Source organism: Macaca fascicularis, chromosome 15 (genome assembly GCF_037993035.2).
Source record: "Macaca fascicularis isolate 582-1 chromosome 15, T2T-MFA8v1.1".
Lineage (NCBI taxonomy): Eukaryota > Metazoa > Chordata > Mammalia > Primates > Cercopithecidae > Macaca > Macaca fascicularis.
Window position 1 is genome coordinate 116,517,463 of NC_088389.1, and position 13,110 is coordinate 116,530,572.

Here is a 13,110-nt window from a genome sequence, read left to right on the forward strand (position 1 = left end):
ATTTTGTTGTGAGCAGTGAAGGCTCTTGACAGATAACTCTTGCCTATGAAAAGTGAATTTGAGCATCAACTATAGCAATATGAGAATAATTTTCCTTGCTATATGTTCTTTAACATTTATATAGATAATACCAAATAATCCTTAATAACAGGTATTTATATAGCTACTTTGGATACTACATTTTGTTATTCATAGTAGACAATACTGGTTTTATTAATTTTTATATGCTGCTTTGCACAGAGAATTGGGATCTTAATTCAGCAAATAAATGATACTCAGATAAATACTCCATTACACATTTGCTTATATTCATAAGTAGATTTGTTTCTTTTCTTATTAAAAGAACTTTAGTTCTGCCCATAAATACCCTTGTGGTCTTTTCATAATTGTTTTTGAACTGCTTTTTAATTTCAAAATGACAGATTGGGCTCCTGCATTTCCCTGAGATAACCTTTAGTTGTTTTTCATGCATACGATCCCTGAAGCATGTGGACTCTTTTTTAAATCATCAGCAGAAACAGTGATCCTTAAACTTTAACATGCATCATAATCACTTGTAAAGTGCATCAGTACACAAATTTCTGGGCTAATTCCTGACCTGCTAGGTCTAGGGTGAGACCGAATAATTTGCATTTCTAACTGGTTCTCAGGTTAACTGCTGCTGGCCCAGAGATGTCAATTTGAGAACCATTGGTATAGAATATCAGCACTCTCTTAGACATAAATGTATATTAATTTTGATAAAGCACTTAATAGATCATTGAGGTACCTGATATTTGAGAGGAAAAGGCTGCATCTTAGTTGTCCCCTTCACTCATGTGTCCTTAGGTTAGATAAACAGAAGGTAGACGGCATCGTCAGTTCCCTATAGAAATCCTTCACTTGAATTAAGGTATATGAGTTGTTATGGACTCTCACATTTTGTAGGGTGGCAGGGAAACAAAATTCAGTTATATACTGTAAAAGGGTACTATAGTAAATGTTTTTCTTAAATTCAGGGCCAGGAATTGTTTACTCTCCCTATGTAATTATAGGTCTTACTATTATTGATTATGTTACGAAGTGTGTGTATATATATATGTCTCCTAGATTTGAAGACTTTTCTGGCTTAGCACTGTTAAAGTTCTGAAAAATTAGTGTCTGGTAGAATGTTCTGTTTTATATTTTGTTTATTAAACTCAAGTAAATTGTAAATGTGAATGTTCTTAATTTTTAAGAATGATTGTATAATGCCAATAATTTTTTATCTTTTTCTGATTTTATTTGTGATTAAAATACTTATAGACTGAACTGAACTGTGTTCTGATATAATGAAAACTTAATGGGTATTCCTTTGATTTGCATATGTACATGTATAATTATCAGGAAATCTGGAAAGTTGTAAAATGTTGAAAGGGAAAATTAATCCTTGTGTTCATTTCTTGTAAGATCTATAATCGAATGATCTGTTTTTAAAGACCTAAAGCATTATTTGAAGTGTCTATTGTTGTTAATATATGTGTTGATAAAGCTGTCTCATTTAGACATCTACCATTAACTAACATTTTGTATCCTTTAAGGTATCTCTCTGAATTCCTTTACGCATGGTTGATGTCAACATTGAGTCGTGCAGATGGCTCTCAAATGGCAGAGGAAAGGATAATGGAAGAGCAGCAGAAAGGCCGTAGTAGTAAAAAAACAAAGAAAAAAAAGAAAGGTGCTGTGGATTATTTTTAAACTTAAAAACAGAATGTACTTTAATTTCTACAAATAAATAGATGGAGCTACTTGTGAGTTAGTCATTATATTTTAGCTCTTGTTCCTTTTCTTTTCAGAAACTATAAGGTAGAGACTGAGTCCCAGTATTAATGACATAAGCTTTTTGGTTCCTTTCCTTGCTTTCATTTCTTTGCTGTTCTATCAGAATCTTTGATCAAGAAGTAGCCACGTGGCGTGTGCAAGCAAGATACAGGTTAGGGGACAAGACAGCAGGAGGCCATGGACCTTTTGACAGAGCCTGATAGCTCAGGAGGGCAGTAGTTCTGGAGCTGTGCTGTGGTAGTGGGCACCAAAAGGTGCCTTGGGCATCACCCAAGAACCATGAGGACAGAGAACTGTTTCAAAGGGACTGCCCTATTGATCACTTAGGGAAGGCTATAGATATTGCTACAATTATTGTAAAATACTGTTTCATATTTCCTCAGGACTTAAAGCAATTTGGATGGGTCATTAAATCACTGTATTCATGGGTTTCCTTTAAAAGGTTAAATCTCTGGTGAATTCAGAAAAGTTATAATTACTTTATACTGGAATTTTATAGTATTAGCTATTTGGGGACATGATTATTATATTTTATTATTTGTAGATTTTGACCATAAATAACATTTAACCTGTAGGAACAAACTGAAGTTTTAATTTAGTATACAAGCTGGAAGATTTTTTAAAATTAGATTTTCTTTTCCAATAATGCAAGAGGAAGGAGGAAGAGATTATGGAAGATTATGTTTTTCTTTCTAATTACAGTTCGCCCTTTGAGCCGAGAGATCACAATGAGCCAAGCATATCAGAACATGTGTGCTGGGATGTTTAAAGTAAGTTGTTGAAAGTAAAGTTCTTTTTACCTTTTAGCTGTATGTCTATTATATAGTTTATTTAAACTCTTTTCTGTGGTTCTTTCCAGATTGTAATTTCACCTTTGTTTTACTTTATCTGCTTGAGGATTACCTTTATTATCATTAATTTGTTCAACAACCATTTGAACCCTTGCTATGTGTGAGATACTTTGTACTGAGTACATTGCAGGGGATACCAATTCTATATGGTCCTTGTTTCAAGTCTGTAGCAACAGACCAGTTGATGTGTCTGTGACAGGTAGTAAGAAAAGGCAGAGAGTACTAATGATTGATGATCAGGCAAGGCTTCCTGGAAGAGATGGAGGTTAGGTTTTTTAGGAGTGTATTTGGAAGAGGGTGAGCTCCACAACCAATGACTTAAGCAAAAGCAGGCCTTTTCAAGAGGCAGTGGGTACTAACTCTTAAGTTGTACTTGGCAGTCCAAGAAATCATTTGAGGCAACTTACATGAAAATGCATAAAGCAAAACATGGACTTTGTTTGAAAATAGGACCTGTGCTTATGACAATTATATGTCCTCATTTTTTCAGAAGCGTTTACTTGAAGGTTTTAAATAGCTGTTTCTTGTCTTCTATTCCGTATTGATGAGAGTGTTCGCTTTTTTCATATTGATTTCATCTTTTTTCTTGTTCCCCTTTTCATTTAGACCATGGTTGCATTTGACATGGATGGCAAAGTACGTAAACCGAAGTTTGAGCTTGATAGTGAACAAGTTCGGTATGAGCACAGGTTTGCTCCGTTCAACAGTGTGATGACCCCGCCGCCCGTGCATTACTTACAATTCAAGGTGAACCTGCTCAAGGAAATCGTTCAGAAATCTTCAGTCTTAGACCTTCTTAGAGAGATGCTGTTTGTACCTAGCCATCTTGTTAAATTTACAGTTATTTAAATTGTAAGAAGAATGTGAGGTAGCATATGAGGGTTGAGAATTACATATTACCTAGGAAAAAATAGGGAGATGTGCCAAATGTTTGCCCCAGTGTCTGTATATGAGTGGATAGAAAATGTAGAATTCTTTAATAATTAGAAATGGGAGTTTAGAGTTGTTCATATTAAACATGTTTTGAATTATATTTCCCCTTCTTTTTAGGAAATGTCTGACCTCAATAAATATAGCCCTCCTCCTCAGTCTCCTGAATTGTATGTGGCAGCTAGTAAGCACTTTCAGCAGGCAAAAATGATATTGGAAAATATTCCTAACCCGGACCATGAGGTAAGACTGGATTCACAGTAATTTTAAGGGAAAAGCGTGGCAGGAAATACATCTCTTACTGCTGGATGAAAGTTAATTATGAAAGTGAACTTTAATAGTGTTAGTGAATATAACTTGTCATGTTTCTGTGAAAGATTTTGGATAGTTTTGTCAAACTAACCTTGTCAGACTTCAAGTTATTTTAAGAATGAGGTGATGTAAATACCTGCTTTGTGTAAATTTAAAAGTCAATGCAAAGACAAATTATGACTCACAATCATGAAGTAAAAAGGATAAGCATAAGATCCAGACTGATCTGATTCATAGCTCAAAATGTTAGCATTGAAACATTTCTGGTTTAATCAGTTTGTTAAGGGGGCCGGGCGTGGTGGCTCACACCTGTAATCTCAGCAGTTTGGGAGGCCCAGGTGGGTGGATCACCTGAGGTCAGGAGTTTGAGACCAGCCTGGCCAACGTGGTGAAACCTCGTTTCTACTAACAGTGCAAAAAATTAGCTGGGCATGGTGGTGCATGCCTGTCTGTAATCCCAGCTACTTGGGAGGCTGAGGCAAGAGAATCATTTGAACCCCAAGGTGGAGGTTGCAGTGAGCCAAGATTGTGCCGTTGCACTCTAGCCTGGGCGACAAGCGAAACTCCATCTCAAAAAAAAAAAACAACAAAATTATTAAAACGTAACTAAGTTTTACATAAATATGAAAAATGACCTGGCCAGTTGTCACAGAAACCACCTTATTCCACTTGACCATTTAAAATAAAGGCTATTGCTTTTGAAGACTCTGAGATATCAAAATAAACTTGGGGAAAAAAATTGTTTCAGGCTTTTGGTATTTTAATAATTTACCATATCCCTAATTTTATTGAAATACATTTATTTTCTAAAAGTTACCTGTAATGCGCACATACTGTTTTGGGAAGTATATCTTGGGACCACTTCCATAGAGGGGTAGCTTAGCAGTATTTGTCAAAAATCATTAATGCTTAGATCCAGCAGTTCTGCTTTTTGGGATTTATATAGATACATGAACACATACAGGAAGTGAGAGTGATGAACATAAGAGTATTCATTGCAGCAGGATTTCTAATAGCAAAAAGCAGGAAGAAACAGTAGTATCCATCAACAGGGGACTGATACATGATGATACATTCATACAGTGGTATACTACGCAGCCTTAAGGAGGATGAGGAAGCTCTTTATGTACTGTGATGGAATGCTCCGTATGATTTAAGAAATCTAAAAAGAAAGGCGCACTTTAATATGCATAATATGGTGCAGTTTCAATCAAAGGGGGCAAGGGAAGCCTATATGTATGTGTGCGAGTATAAAATATCTTTAGAAAGATAATATCAGAATTGGTAGTTTTGTTTCCTTCCTTGGAGGGAAGCAGAGTGCCTGGACGAGGGATAGGGGAGACACGTTTTAAAAATGATATGTACCATCTAAGAAAATATAAAGGGGGAGTCTAAACATTTGAGGAGCTACCTATGATAGATGACATATTTCATTTAGTGAAACTTCATTCGTTTATTCAAAGATGAGTCTGTGCTCCTAATACTATGTGTGCTATGCTGCCTTTTCAGGACTTTGCAGCCTATTTTTTTGTTATTCAGGAAAGCGAGATAAGGTAGCCATTTCAATTCAGAGTTAATTGAAATGAAGTTCTGTATTATTAAAAGAAATATATTTAGAATTTTAAATTGCCTTTATTTAATAAAACATCAACACTTCCATTATACAAAGTTCCTGTTAGTATCTATAATTAAGAAATTTTGGCTGGCCACAGTGGCTCACGCTGATATTCCCAGCACTTTGGGAGGCCAAGGTGGGAGAACTGCTTGAACCCAGGAGTTCAAGACCAGCCTGGGCAACATAGTGAGTTCCTGTCTCTGCAAAAGTTTTAAAATGAGCTGGGTGTGATGGTGCACAGCCATTTGGGAGGCTGAAGTGGGAGGATTGCCTGAGCCAGGAGGTTGAGGCTTCAGTGAGCCATGTTCTTACCACTGTACTCCAGCCTGGGTTGACAGCAGGACTCTGTCTCAAAAAAGAAAAAGAGAAATTTTGACTATGAAGTTAATGTTTCAATAGTTTTATGTTCATGTTTCAGGTTAATAGAATTTTAAAGGTTGCCAAACCCAACTTTGTGGTTATGAAGTTATTGGCAGGAGGACACAAAAAGGAATCTAAAGTGAGTACGTTGTGGGAAAAAGAAGTGGTCTTAAATTATTGTGAAATTTCATAATTTTTTCCAATAAGATGTGTAAATATTACAGGAAGAATTAAACCACTGAACAAAAATCATTCTAAAAAGTTTAGTTCAGCAGCAGAAACTTAGAGCTTGCCATTTTGCCTTGAGATGTATATTTTGTTGGGTTAAAATTTCTAAAGTCTGCTCATATGTTTTCCATCTCCTTGCTGTGTAAATTACTGAATAACTTGGGGTAAAAAAAGAAAACTTATGTAAAGAAAATTTTATGGGAGAAATACGAGGTATTTAAATGTCATCTGCCTTTGGGAAAGTGAGTGCTTTAATAATGAAAGACTTCTTTGCAATGGCTCAGAAGAGGAGTCTGTAAGCTTTTTTTTGGTAATGTTGTATCATCCATGCCACGTCAGTATTTCCGAGCACAGATTCTGCCCTGTGGAGAGGCCAGCCGTGGAGGCATTTGCCTGTGTGTGTTGTGCACCTTGTTTTCCTCCATTGTTTCCTGTGATCTGCCTTCCTCCTCTCCTGCCCTGGTTTCCTACTGACTGACTCTCTCATCTCATTGCTTAGTTCTGTCAGTTACCCTGGAACTAAAAAGTATGCTGACCCTTCATCTAACTGAATGCCTTTTCTATAATTTTTGACTATTTATCTTTTTTAACTGTTTTCCGAAGATAGAAAACAGCTGGTCAGCCTGTTTTCTTATGATCTTCATAAAACTCAAAAACAAATTAATCAGTTTTTCTTCCATATCCTATCTTTTTTGCCATTAACCTAGTTTTTAAAATCTATTTTGTGCTGCCTTGTTTCTAAGAACGCAAGAAACTCTAAAATAAAAATAGTCTTTGTTTTGTGTACCATCTGAATATTTGTAGATACATTAATTGGCTTTCTGGGTTTTCTTTAACAGGTCCCTCCTGAATTTGATTTCTCTGCTCATAAATATTTTCCTGTTGTGAAACTTGTTTGAGAGACTGGAAGGTGGCCGTAAAGGGGCAGAGGCTTCTTTCAGGCCCCGCTCTTGGAGGGCACACCACCAGGCTCCACATCACGGGAAGTGGGATGGATTTCTTGGATAACAACTCATTGTAAGGAACACTTTTAGTTTGACAGCCTTATATGACGTGAATGAAAACTGCTGTTTTAAAGTGGTTTATTATGTTTCATGGAAGAAACTGGTCTTATTGAATGCATTGATGAACGTTATATGGTTTTATTACAGATTTAATCACAAATCATTTTTTATGAATGATTGAGTGAAAATAGTGTTTATAAAGGTTAATAAATTTCTTGACAAAAAAAAAAATGCACTGCTGGAGATGAGAAACAGTAGCTCTTTGTCCATGTTAAGAACTGAAGAAGGTGTATGCTCTTTAACATTTGAGTAGTTCTAAAATGTTATCCAAAATAAGTTTCAAATCAAGGGGTTAATTAAACACTTGTATGAGATTTTGGTAAAATACATTTAGAAGAGATTTTTGGGAGGACTTCTAAGATAGAAACTAAATTACATGAAAATTGTGATTTTTATGTGTCATGACATCACAAATTATATATCTAAGAATACAGATGTGTAAAAAAAAATCCTTTACCTGTTACTTTTGGCACTTTTAAAAGATTATACATTATGTTTGCTGGTGACATTATTCAAAAAGGAGGCAGATAGAAATGTATATAGATTAAAATTTAGGTCTAGGTTTAAATGTGGTGTACTCCTTTTTGTTTACTTCGTAATTCAGTTTAACCCATGAAACATTTTCAAATGGGTGTCTGTTAGGTATCCTCTGGCTTTGAAAAACTGACTACATCCCCCTGTGCTTCCAAGTGCCTGCTGCCAGAGGCCCTCCCCTTCCTTTCCCGCTTGTCCTGTCTCCGCTCTGATGTTCGCGATGGCAGCTGTCTAGGCCTTTTGGGCCTGCCTTTTTGTCCTCTGTAGCAGGCAATACTCTTAGCAAAATGAGCCACTCTGTGATGTAAATTGGCTTTGATGGCTTAGCCTAAGACTAGTGACAGTTTTATATTTGGTCTGTGGTTAAACAGGTTCTCAGCTTCAAATATCTTAACTCTGATTTGATATCTTTCATAAAAACATGAGCCTTGTCTGGCAGTATTTTAAAGCAGCTAACCTGACTGAACTTGCTAAGGGTGTTCCTGTTGCCCCTCTCTGCAGCGAATGAGCTCTCCTGGCTTTCCTTTCCTTTCCAAGAGTGTAATACTTGTGTTATTCAAGAACAGCCATTAGGCATCCTGAAATTTCAGAACCCAAAAATCTTTTTTAAAATGTGTGTGTTTTTTTTAAGTAGCCTGTACAATAGAAACTTGAATTATGGAGAGATGAAGAGTATACCTGTTACTGATTTAGTTACTTTGTTGAGAATGAAAACATTGTTTCTGGCTGGTAATTACTGAATGCTTTAAATGAAAAAAGGCAAAGGAATGGTAGGAAATAGGCAAGACAAGAAACAAGGAATCAAAAGAAAAAGCAAAGAGGAAACCGGAATGAGCATGGACATTTGGCAAACAACCAAGGAGAGAGCCTGAAGCAAGTTAGAAAGCTGAGAAATTCTTCTTCTTTCCCAGTGGCCAAGATATAAAGTATAAAAAATATGTCCCCCTTAAAAGCAAAAAAAGGAATATAGAGTAATGCAACAAAGGCCCTGCTAGATGATGGGATCACTTTTAATTAAGAGGGTGCTCTGGCATTTTTTAGCCACTATGTCTGATTGAGTCTGCTGGTCTCCTGATATAGTTGAGCATCTAGGTTATTTTGAAGTAGGTCTTCATAAGTAAAAGTTTTCCTATTAACCTATTATCAACTAAAAAGATTGATTAGTGTTAGATTTATCAGTGTATGTTACAGAATCGTGTGGTTTCCTTTAAGTAGCTTTAATTTTTGGTTTTTAGTTTGTTTAGAGATGAGGTTTCACTATGTTGCCCAAACTGACCCAAACTTGTGGGCTCAAGCAGCCCTCCTGCCTCAGCCCCCAGAGTAGCTGGGATTATAGGCACAAGCCTGCTTGGCTAGTTTTTGTTTTTAAACAGCAGGTTTCTAACTATAAAAACAAATTTGCCATTTTATAATTTTTAAAGTAATCTGCCATTCAGGGTACTTACTGAAAAAACTAGAATAAGACAGTCTTCTCTCATAGAGCTTTTATAATCTTACAACGAATGCAGAAAAGCAACGGGTATTGAAAATGCAGTGAGGAATATGCCATATGCTGGGTAGGAGAACTGCCCCACATGAAACTTTAGGCGACAAATCCCCATCACATTGATTCAGGAGGCATTGCTGGGAAAAGGGTCCCAGACAGAATGTGCACAGGCTGGAGGGGAGAGGGTGGCAGCCTGGCTGAAGTACAGAGCAGGAAAAGGATGGCAGAGATGAACTTGAGAGACAAGGAGAAGCCGATACCCAAAAACCTGGGAGGCCAGGTTAAAGATTTTGGACTTTATTCTGATGTTGGTAGATACTACTGAAGGCTTTTATGCAGGGACATGATGGGATCAAATCAAATCTGCTTGCCTGAGACCGGTTCAAAAGGGAGGCAGGGAATCCAGTCATGTGAGAGAAAACGTTGGTCTTAACAAAGGTAGTGGCAGAGCAGGTGGAAGAAAGTGGATGAAATCAAAAGTTTTCAGAACTAACAGCTAACGGGACATGGTAAATGAGAGTTTCTGCCAAAATCAAGGATGATTTTTCAGAAATTTCTTGGCTTTGGCAACTGGACGGTGGTGGTGCCACTTGCTTAGTTATCTACGCAAGGTAGACCAGGTTTGGGATAAAGATTGCTTTCGACCTTGAGATATTTTTGGGACATCTTGAAGATGGAAGGTAGGTTGATCTCGAACTGGGAGGTGCCATCTGGGGTGGAGATGAACTGAGGACTAAGTAACTACAGTCACTGTAATTTTCTGGGGGTTGCTGTTGCTCAGGGGGCTCCTAGAATAAGGGCCTTGAGATCGGTCCCAAGGAACAGACTTCGGAGGGCCAGGGAATGGGGAGGCCAGTGAGGTGGTGGGACAGGCTGCAGGGAAGAGTATCTCAAAGTCATACCAGGCCACTGTTTGACAAGCGTGCCTGGTCCACCGTTTTGTTTGCACAAGACTCTGACAGTATATTGCCTTAAATAGTCAAAGCGCACCGTTTGGAAAAGTTTAGGGGAGGTGGTGGTTTCCCTTGTTCCTCTTTGGCTGTGCTCTGGGCACTGGAAAAAGCTTGCAGAGGAGACTTATCAGGAAAATAAGTAGAATGCAGGGCCACATGCTGCTCAAAGGCCATTAAGAGAAGGACTGAAAAGAGCCCATTGAACTTGGCAAGTAAAGATTGCTGGTGACTGGGGTGAGCTCTTTCTTGAAGCGGTGGGGCCGAAGCTGGAAAGTCAGTTGAGGTGTAGACCGTGCGGTGTGGAAAGAGACAGTGACCCAACTGGGCTTGAAGAACTGACTTCCCCATATTCATACTTGCCCCACTCTCTATTCGTGGAGTGGCTGGTATGATCTTAAAAGATCATAAAATGCAAGCATGGTCACTTGACAACTCAAAGTCCACTGTTCTCTAATGAATGACCTAGTCTTTACCCAGAATGCCAGTTTGGCCCCTTCCACTTCTCCTACTTCGTTTCTGCCCTCTCCGTTCGGCCCCTCAGGCTGCAGCCACGTTGCCTCCCTGAGACCCCCAAGCCTTTAGTATCAAATTTTGGAGACTCAACATGAAGTTACCATGCAACAGCTCTGTTGAGTCTCTAAACTGATCACGAGGTCAGGAGATTGAGACCAGCCTGGCTAACAGTGAAACCCCGTTTCTACTAAAAATACAAAAAATTAGCCGGCATGGTGACACGCATCTGTAGTTCCAGCCACTTGGGACGCTAGAACTACAGATGCATGTCAGCACAGGTGACTGTTCTATTTTGTTGGAACAGCCCACAGCCCTCTCCATTGTTGGCTGAATCCGCCGTGATCCCTAGGGCAGCCTGGAGAAAGCGTGCAGACTGCACACATGCCAAGCACACAGCTTTTGGGGCCCTGTGGGTTGAAGATGTTGTATTGACAGTTCATCTCATTCCACAGAAGGTTTAAGGCAAACCGACGTCCTTAGTCCACAGTTTGAGGGTGGATTCTTTAAGGATCTAACAGAGGATGAAGGGGAAAAGCAAAAAACAGCTGTGACACATTTTAAAAGTTGAACAGAATATTTTATTTCTCAGCAGTTGTATGCAGACAAATTAAACATGAGATGAATAGAGACTTTATTGAGAAAGCAAGAGAAAATTTCTATCAACCCCAAGAAGGACTCAAAGTGAGGCTGGAAGAGGACTTAGAGTATGAAAGTACTCTTAAGAGTTTATCTAAGTTGCCTTTTCTGGGTGGGAAAGTTTAACCTTAGCGACGAGGTAAAAGGACATCAGACATGAAGATGTTTAAGTTGGAGGTGGCAGCATGAAATGCAAACAGGGCCTGCTTCAGTGACTGTGTGCCTGTAGTCCCAGCTACTTGGGAATCTGAGTGAGGCCCAGGGTGCCAGCACACCAGCTAGATGCTCCGTAACTTCTAGGCCCCATTTGCCCCTCTGAAAATAAGAGGGTTGGATCAAAAGATCTCTTGGGCCTCAGCATCTCAAATCCTGTGGATCCTCCCACTCATCCCTTAGAGAGCCTTGCTGGGAAGTCAGTCATTAATGGTGTGGCCAGTTATTTGCAAGTGGTAAGAGCCTATTTACCATAAATAATACTAAGAACCAACTCAAGTCAAACCTTAATGCCATTGTTATTGTGAATTAGGATTAAATAGTAATTTTCAAAATTAACTTGATTTTAAAATCAGTTTTGTGAGTCATTTACTATAAGCTAAATTGTGTACACTATGACAAAAACAACCATTGTATTCCTGTTTTTCTAAACAGTCCCAATTTCTAACACTGTATATATCCTTCAACATCAGTGAACTTTGTTTTCTTTTACTCCAGTAATAAAGTAGGCACAGATCTGTCCACAACAAACTCGCCTCTCATGCCTCGCCTCTCCCTGTACTCTGCTCCAGGTCAGCCCCCTTTTGGCCTGTTTTGTCAAAAGCCTAATCTCCTTGCTTTTCTTGGTAATATATATTTAGGGAAGGTGCTGCTTTGCCCACACAAAGCAAAGTAAATACAGACCACAAATGTTCACATTGTAAGCCACTTAATAGCGTTTTGCACATTAAAAATGACAAGGGTTATTATACAAGTAGCCTTTTTAAAAATTCTCACACAAAACAGCTTTGTATTTAGACTTAAAGCTGTTGCTAGTTTGCTAGTGACATTTGTGTTAACAGTCAGTGTTCTAGGCCATTGATTGTCAGAATCAGAAGTGACTGCACAAGAGCATAAGCCAGTCAGTCAGTGAGAACAGATAATAGGCTGGCACCAACGCATGGCACAGCACGTGGAAAGGAGGACATCAGAGGGAACCCAGAGTTCTCTGTCTCTCCTTCACAGCAGATGGACTCTTCCTATAGGTGGCTATTAATTTACACAAAGTTATATTCCAGAATCAGGAAGCCCCACTGTCGCCAACACTTGAAGAACTATGTTCCATTTTTGGTGTTGAACTTCTCATGAAATACCTATTATCAAAAATTGTGACATCTTATTAGACACTTCAAAAGTACCCCCAAAAAACTCTTTAAAAGACCAATCTTTTCCTACACACAGTACATACTAAAATTTCACAATAATCATTTTTAGATGTACATTTTATTCAGTACATTTCACAGTTGTCAGTATTCAGTCCCTCATGAACATTTATACTCATCTCTTCAGTCCTGATGTGAAATGTGATTCCAGTTCAATTCAGACTGTATGATTCCGCTTTTCATGCTGATCAAGTAAATTTATGGTGTCTCTTTTCTGATCTTCAACATTAAAAACTAAAAAGGAAAAAAAAAAATACATGTAATCTAGTATTAAACATTTTGAGATACCAGCCCTAGGCAGGTCCCATTTTATCAATTTCTAGAAACTGTCATAAAGAGGACTGTATCTCCCACAACAATACTGTAATTGGGAGGTGCATTCCTCGTCAAGGACAAGATGGCAAAGGTGATAC

At 38.3% G+C, this 13,110-nt stretch overlaps 2 protein-coding genes across 20 annotated transcripts in view; one reads left to right on the forward strand and one right to left on the reverse strand.

The window, feature by feature from the left end:
* The window catches only part of NAA35 (N-alpha-acetyltransferase 35, NatC auxiliary subunit), a 90,925-nt gene extending 78,899 nt beyond the window's left edge, over positions 1 to 12,026 (forward strand). For all 16 annotated transcript variants that reach the window (XM_074017750.1, XM_005582057.5, XM_074017751.1 and 13 more), the window contains 6 exons: positions 1,560 to 1,696; positions 2,503 to 2,570; positions 3,258 to 3,398; positions 3,702 to 3,824; positions 5,927 to 6,007; positions 6,936 to 12,026. In XM_074017750.1, the coding sequence (XP_073873851.1) occupies positions 1,560 to 1,696; positions 2,503 to 2,570; positions 3,258 to 3,398; positions 3,702 to 3,824; positions 5,927 to 6,007; positions 6,936 to 6,995 (610 nt within the window). In that variant the 3' untranslated portion in view covers positions 6,996 to 12,026. The remainder of the gene's footprint in view (positions 1 to 1,559; positions 1,697 to 2,502; positions 2,571 to 3,257; positions 3,399 to 3,701; positions 3,825 to 5,926; positions 6,008 to 6,935) is intronic.
* Positions 11,202 to 13,110, reverse strand: part of GOLM1 (golgi membrane protein 1) — a 75,130-nt gene continuing 73,221 nt past the window's right edge. For all 4 annotated transcript variants that reach the window (XM_074017755.1, XM_045373026.2, XM_074017754.1 and 1 more), the window contains one exon: positions 11,202 to 12,931. In XM_074017755.1, the coding sequence (XP_073873856.1) occupies positions 12,855 to 12,931 (77 nt within the window). In that variant the 3' untranslated portion in view covers positions 11,202 to 12,854. The remainder of the gene's footprint in view (positions 12,932 to 13,110) is intronic.